The 7,600-nt window shown below is 51.4% G+C and overlaps 1 protein-coding gene across 1 annotated transcript; it reads left to right on the plus strand.

Moving 5' to 3' along the window:
- Positions 1–1,248: 1,248 nt before the first annotated feature.
- Positions 1,249–4,542, plus strand: LOC123484885 (early nodulin-75-like). Its single transcript, XM_045215614.1, has 4 exons — positions 1,249–1,252; positions 1,657–1,914; positions 1,956–3,169; positions 4,378–4,542. The coding sequence occupies exons 1-4, from the start codon at positions 1,249–1,251 to the stop codon at positions 4,540–4,542; spliced, it is 1,641 nt and encodes a 546-aa protein (XP_045071549.1).
- Positions 4,543–7,600: the final 3,058 nt, after the last annotated feature.

Below are 7,600 nucleotides of genomic sequence, written 5' to 3' on the forward strand. Positions count from 1 at the left end.
TGAGACATGGAGGGAGAAAGGGAGAGAATAGAGAGATAGAGAGAGATAGTTACAAATATGCTGTAAGACTGCTAGAAGTATAATTGTCCCACAAAGTAAAACTTCTCAATTATCCCATCCTAAAGATAGTTTAGTCCACCACCCCTATATTGCTATATTGGCAATCTAAGAGAAAAAGTAGTTACTATTATTAAGAGGAAAGCATTCAATCGGCCAAACAAACAAAATATATACAGTGAGCAACAACAACAAAAAAAATACTAATAGAATTGCTCAGAGAAGGAGATGTTGTTTAACAAGTAATACATATTTTTCTCATAAAGATATGGGTCAAAATTATTGGCACCCCTGTTTTCAATACCTTGAGATGATAACGGCACTGATCCTTTTTCATAAATGTTTTATGAGATTTGGTACCACGTTGGGAGGGATCTTAGACCATTCCTCCATACAGAATCTTTCCAGATCTTTGATATCCTGTCTGCGCTTATGGACTGCCCTCTTCAATTCAAACCACAGGTTTTCAATGGGGTTGAAGTCTGGAGACTGAGATGGCCAATGCAAAATGTTGATTTTACGGTCAATTAACAATTTCTTTGTGGATTCTGATGTGTGCTTGGGGTAATTGTCTTGCTGGATGATCCACTTTTTGGCTAAAATGTCCTGGTACTGGGTAAAGTTAATGATGCCATTGATCTTAACAAGGGCTCCAGGACCAGTGGAAGCAAAATAGCCCCAAAACATCAAAGATCCACCACCATATTTTACAGTAGGTAAGGGGTTATTTTCTGCTCATGCATTCTCATTTCAATGCCAAACCCACCACTGGTGTGCATGGCCAAAGAATTATATTCTACCTGACCGCAAGATCTTCCAGCAAGACAATGACCCCAAGCACACATCAAAATCCAGAAAGAAATGGTTAATTAGTTTTCCAATCTCATAAAAAATTTCAGAAAAATGTTCAGTGCTGTTATCCTCGTAAGGTGATGTATTGAAAGGTATTGAAAACAGGGATGCCAATAATTTTGACCCCTATCATTTTGAGAAGAAAACATGACTTATTAAACAAAAATCTATTACCTGAGCCATTATATTAGTATAAAATAACATAATTGTAAAAAAAAATTGGAGCATAAAATATGGCTCAGTATTTGTGTTATTTATTTTAGTCTTTTTTGCTCATCTTGGTTCATCCAATCATTTCTGACCCCACTGTATTTCATTGGTATCAACTACAAAAATATAATGGGTAAAAATAGTGGGTATTTTTAGACGTATACATTACTTTCCCTGTCTGAACGTTTTGAATAGAACATAGAAATAGTGCCTTGATCTAAATTAAAGAAGAGAAGGTTCTCAAACTACCTGCTTCAAGGGGAAATTAACCGGATCCATGAGACATTATCTAAATTAATGAAATACTGGACTACGAAATTATTTGGACCATATTATTTATCATTTATTTAATACATTTTCCCGTTTAATCAAAGTTCATATAGTAAAACGTGCAAGGTGAGATCAGAAAAGTAATATTATTTCCTCTTCTAAACTTTTAAGGCTCCTTCACTTCTCTGTCCTGTCACTATCGTCCTGTACTGAACCCCTGGCTGTGGTCCCCAGGCCTCACTCTGAACCCCTGGCTGTGGTCCCCAGGCCTCACTCTGAACCCCTGGCTGTGGTCCCCAGGCCTCACTCTGAACCCCTGGCTGTGGTCCCCAGGCCTCACTCTGAACCCCTGGCTGTGGTCCCCAGGCCTCACTCTGAACCCCTGGCTGTGGTCCCCAGACCTCACTCTGAACCCCTGGCTGTGGTCCCCAGACCTCACTCTGAACCCCTGGCTGTGGTCCCCAGACCTCACTCTGAACCCCCTGGCTGTGGTCCCCAGGCCTCACTCTGAACCCCCTGGCTGTGGTCCCCAGACCTCACTCTGCACCCCTGGCTGTGGTCCCCAGGCCTCACTCTGAACCCCTGGCTGTGGTCCCCAGACCTCACTCTGAACCCCTGGCTGTGGTCCCCAGACCTCACTCTGAACCCCTGGCTGTGGTCCCCAGGCCTCACTCTGAACCCCTGGCTGTGGTCCCCAGGCCTCACTCTGAACCCCTGGCTGTGGTCCCCAGGCCTCACTCTGAACCCCTGGCTGTGGTCCCCAGGCCTCACTCTGAACCCCTGGCTGTGGTCCCCAGGCCTCACTCTGAACCCCTGGCTGTGGTCCCCAGGCCTCACTCTGAACCCCTGGCTGTGGTCCCCAGGCCTCACTCTGAACCCCTGGCTGTGGTCCCCAGGCCTCACTCTGAACCCCTGGCTGTGGTCCCCAGGCCTCACTCTGAACCCCTGGCTGTGGTCCCCAGGCCTCACTCTGAACCCCTGGCTGTGGTCCCCAGGCCTCAATCTGAACCCCTGGCTGTGGTCCCCAGGCCTCACTCTGAACCCCCTGGCTGTGGTCCCCAGGCCTCACTCTGAACCCCTGGCTGTGGTCCCCAGGCCTCACTCTGAACCCCTGGCTGTGGTCCCCAGGCCTCACTCTGAACCCCTGGCTGTGGTCCCAGGGCCTCACTCTGAACCCCTGGCTGTGGTCCCCAGGCCTCACTCTGAACCCCTGGCTGTGGTCCCCAGGCCTCACTCTGAACCCCTGGCTGTGGTCCCCAGGCCTCACTCTGAACCCCTGGCTGTGGTCCCCAGGCCTCACTCTGAACCCCTGGCTGTGGTCCCCAGGCCTCACTCTGAACCCCTGGCTGTGGTCCCCAGGCCTCACTCTGAACCCCTGGCTGTGGTCCCCAGGCCTCACTCTGAACCCCTGGCTGTGGTCCCCAGGCCTCACTCTGAACCCCTGGCTGTGGTCCCCAGGCCTCACTCTGAACCCCTGGCTGTGGTCCCCAGGCCTCACTCTGAACCCCTGGCTGTGGTCCCCAGGCCTCACTCTGAACCCCTGGCTGTGGTCCCCAGGCCTCACTCTGAACCCCTGGCTGTGGTCCCCAGGCCTCACTCTGAACCCCTGGCTGTGGTCCCCAGGCCTCACTCTGAACCCCTGGCTGTGGTCCCCAGGCCTCACTCTGAACCCCTGGCTGTGGTCCCCAGGCCTCACTCTGAACCCCTGGCTGTGGTCCCCAGGCCTCACTCTGAGCTCTCTGCCAGAATCCTGGTGAAGTGTAGAGCAGCAGGTTCCTGGGTCAGGTTGTGGAGGCTGTAGGCATGGCCTGTTGGACAACACAGGGAGGGGGTCAGAAGGCATGGCCTGTTGGACAACACAGGGAAGGGGTCAGTAACCATGGCCTGTTGGACAACACAGGGAGGGGGTCAGAAGGCATGGCCTGTTGGACAACACAGGGAGGGGGTCAGAAGGCATGGCCTGTTGGACAACACAGGGAAGGGGTCAGTAACCATGGCCTGTTGGACAACACAGGGAGGGGGTCAGAAGGCATGGCCTGTTGGACAACACAGGGAAGGGGTCAGTAACCATGGCCTGTTGGACAACACAGGGAAGGGGTCAGTAACCATGGCCTGTTGGACAACACAGGGAAGGGGTCAGAAGGCATGGCCTGTTGGACAACACAGGGAAGGGGTCAGAAGGCATGGCCTGTTGGACAACACAGGGAAGGGGTCAGTAACCATGGCCTGTTGGACAACACAGGGAAGGGGTCAGTAACCATGGCCTGTTGGACAACACAGGGAAGGGGTCAGAAGGCATGGCCTGTTGGACAACACAGGGAAGGGGTCAGAAGGCATGGCCTGTTGGACAACACAGGGAAGGGGTCAGTAACCATGGCCTGTTGGACAACACAGGGAGGGGGTCAGAAGGCATGGCCTGTTGGACAACACAGGGAGGGGGTCAGAAGGCATGGCCTGTTGGACAACACAGGGAGGGGGTCAGAAGGCATGGCCTGTTGGACAACACAGAGAGGGGATCAGAAGGCATGGCCTGTTGGACAACACAGGGAGGGGGTCAGAAGGCATGGCCTGTTGGACAACACAGGGAGGGGGTCAGAAGGCATGGCCTGTTGGACAACACAGGGAAGGGGTCAGTAACCATGGCCTGTTGGACAACACAGATGTTCCAGAGTATATAACCTCCTAACCATCTGTGTGGTGTTGTTCCAGAGTATATAACCTCCTAACCATCTGTGTGGTGTTGTTCCAGGTGTATAACCTCCTAACCATCTGTGTGCTGTTGTTCCAGAGTATATAACCTCCTAACCATCTGTGTGGTGTTGTTCCAGAGTATATAACCTCCTAACCATCTGTGTGGTGTTGTTCCAGAGTATATAACCTCCTAACCATCTGTGTGGTGTTGTTCCAGAGTATATAACCTCCTAACCATCTGTGTGCTGTTGTTCCAGAGTATATAACCTCCTAACCATCTGTGTGGTGTTGTTCCAGGTGTATAACCTCCTAACCATCTGTGTGGTGTTGTTCCAGGTGTATAACCTCCTAACCATCTGTGTGGTGTTGTTCCAGGTGTATAACCTCCTAACCATCTGTGTGGTGTTGTTCCAGGTGTATAACCTCCTAACCATCTGTGTGGTGTTGTTCCAGAGTATATAACCTCCTAACCAACACCACACAGATGGTTAGGAGGTTATATACTCTGGAACAACACCACACAGATGGTTAGGAGGTTATATACTCTGGAACAACACCACACAGATGGTTAGGAGGTTATATACTCTGGAACAACAGCACACAGATGGTTAGGAGGTTATATACTCTGGAACAACAGCACACATATGGTTAGGAGGTTATATACTCTGGAACAACAGCACACAGATGGTTAGGAGGTTATATACTCTGGAACAACAGCACACAGATGGTTAGGAGGTTATATACTCTGGAACAACATGTTATGATTTAACTGGATAAGAACCCAAATGCAGACAAGTACACCAAGCCAGAGAAGTTTTAACAGGTTTATTTACAATGTTCAAAGTCCAGGTTTCCAAATATAGGGGAAGAGCAAGTCCAGGTTACAGGGAGGGTAACAGATCCAGATCAGGGCAGGTGTGGTACCGTAATGTCCTAGTGTCCGTGGTGAGTCCAAAAGAGAGGTCCGGTAGTGGAGAGCAGGATGGTGGTGGCAGGAGTGAAGCGGAGGCAGGAGTCAGGTTCCAAATATCTGTGGCACAGGAGAAAAAGTAAATAGAACAGGCCAAAAACAAAGAGCAAAAATAACCAGGTTGAGTCGGCAGCGAGACTAACATGGTCGTCTTGACTATGATCTGACGATGAGTGGTAAGTTTGACCGGGTCTTAAAGGCTGAGGTGATTATGGTGAATGAGCTGCAGCTGGAACCCTGACTCCCGCACACCAGACTTCACTCCTGCAATCAAGGACAGACAGAGGGGAGGGAGAGAGCAGAGAGAGCTACCTAGCAGCAGTAGGCCTAACAGTACCCCCCCCCTCTACGGACGCCACCTGGCGGCCGACGGGGTTTATCGGGATGTAACCTATGAAACTCTCGGACCAGAGCAGGATCCACAATGAAGCTCCTGGGCACCCAGGAACGTTCCTCAGGACCATAACCCTCCCAATCCACCAGGTACTGGAAACCACGACCTCGCCGGACAGTGTAGACCGGACCCCCACCCACGATCCTGGGCGGAGGAGGGGGACGAGAGGGCGGGCACAGAGGGCTAACCGACACAGGCTTAATCTGGGAAACATGAAAGGTGGAATGAACCCGTAGGGAGGCAGGAAGCTGTAGCTTAACCGCGCAGGGGTTAACAATAGACAGTATCTTGAACGGTCCTATAAAACGAGGCGCCATCTTCTTAGACTCCACCTTCAATGGAAGGTCCCGTGACTTCAGCCATACCTCTTGACCAGGAGAGTAACCGGGAGCCTGGGACCGGTGACGGTTGGCTTGCCTCTGCATGTACGCCAAAGCTCGGGACAGAGCTACCCTGGCCTTCCTCCAGACCTTGAAGCAGCGGCGCATGTGGGACTGCACCGAGGGTACCGCCAATTCCCTCTCTTGGGAAGGAAACAGGGGAGGTTGATAACCCAGAGCACACAGAAAAGGAGACAAACCAGAGGAAGCGTTAGTCAAGGTGTTATGAGCATATTCCACCCAGGGGAGCATGGAGCTCCATGACCCAGGGTTAGACCCAGTGACACAGCGAAGAGCGGTCTCCATCTCCTGGTTCGCTCTCTCGGCTTGCCCGTTGGTCTGGGGGTGATATCCAGAGGACAGGCAGGATGTAATGCCCAAAGCTTTACAGAAAGCTTTCCACACCTGGGAGACAAACTGGGGACCCCTGTCAGAGACAATATCAGTGGGTAGACCATGAGAGCGGAACACATGTTCAACCAAAATATCAGCCGTCTCTCTGGCAGTGGGCAGTTTAGGTAGGGCCAAAAAATGAGCGAACTTAGAAAAACGATCAATCACCGTAAGAATGACAGTCTTTCCAGATGAGGGGGGAAGTCCAGTGACAAATTCCATAGCGATATTCGACCAGGGCCGGCTGGGTATAGGTAGAGGTCGTAGATGACCAGCGCTGGCCTGGGTGGAGTTTTTACTTCGTGCACATACCGTACAAGCAGCAATGAAGGCTCGAGTGTCCGCCTCCATCGTGGCCCACCAGAACTTCCGTCGCACAAAGTCAAGGGTCCGCGAAACTCCAGGGTGACAGGTAAGGGGAGACGAGTGAGCCCACTGAAGTACCTGGGAGCGAGCAGACTCAGGGACAAACATCCGGTTAGGAGGACCCCTCCCAGGGTCAGCTTGATGATGTTGAGCCTGTCTAACAATCCCCTCGATGTCACATGTGATGACCGCAATACTGCAGGTAGGAGGCAAAATGGGTTCAGGGTTACTACCAGTATCAACAGCCGAATGAACACGAGACAGGGCGTCAGGCTTGACGTTGCGTGACCCAGGACGGTAAGACAGAGAAAAATTGAATCTCCCAAAAAATAGTGCCCACCTGGCTTGACGGGGGTTGAGCTGCTTCGCTGACTGAAGGTAAGCCAGATTCTTATGATCCGTCCAAACGATGAAGGGTTGTTCCGCCCCCTCCAACCAATGTCGCCACTCCTCGAGAGCCAGCTTAACGGCGAGCAGTTCACGATTGCCAACATCATAATTCCTCTCTGCCTGAGAAAGTTTCCTTGAGAGAAAAGCACAGGGATGCAGTTTGTTATCTTCAGGAGAACGTTGTGACAACACCGCACCTACCCCAGTGTCGGATGCATCCACCTCCACGACAAACTGGCGGTCGGGGTCCGGCTGCATCAGAATGGGAGCCGAGGCGAAGCGATGTTTCAGTTCTTCGAACGCTGATTCGGCCCCTTCATTCCAAGCGAACGGTCGTGAGATGGAGGTGAGAGCGGTGAGTGGCGCAGCAATGCGGCTGTAGTCCTTGATGAACCTCCTATAGAAGTTCGCAAACCCCAGGAATCGTTGAAGTTGTTTGCGGGTAGAGGGAGCTAGCCAGTCCGTGACAGCAGAGATCTTAGCTGGGTCCATCCTCAACTCCCCCTGAGCTATGATGTAACCCAAAAAAGAAGTCTCAGACACATGAAATTCACATTTCTCCATCTTTACAAACAGTTTGTTCTCCAACAACCTTTGCAACACCTGGCGCACATGCAGTTCATGTTC

This window comes from Coregonus clupeaformis, unplaced genomic scaffold (genome assembly GCF_020615455.1).
Source record: "Coregonus clupeaformis isolate EN_2021a unplaced genomic scaffold, ASM2061545v1 scaf0483, whole genome shotgun sequence".
NCBI lineage: Eukaryota > Metazoa > Chordata > Actinopteri > Salmoniformes > Salmonidae > Coregonus > Coregonus clupeaformis.

What these genes read in the sequence shown, in the direction of transcription:
- LOC123484885 (XM_045215614.1), top strand. An exon ending in CTCTGAACCCCCTGGCTGTG is followed by an intron (nt 1,915 to 1,955) that starts GTCCCCAGACCT and finishes TGTGGTCCCCAG; the next exon opens with GCCTCACTCTGAACCCCTGG. An exon ending in GTAGAGCAGCAGGTTCCTGG is followed by an intron (nt 3,170 to 4,377) that starts GTCAGGTTGTGG and finishes GTGTTGTTCCAG; the next exon opens with GTGTATAACCTCCTAACCAT.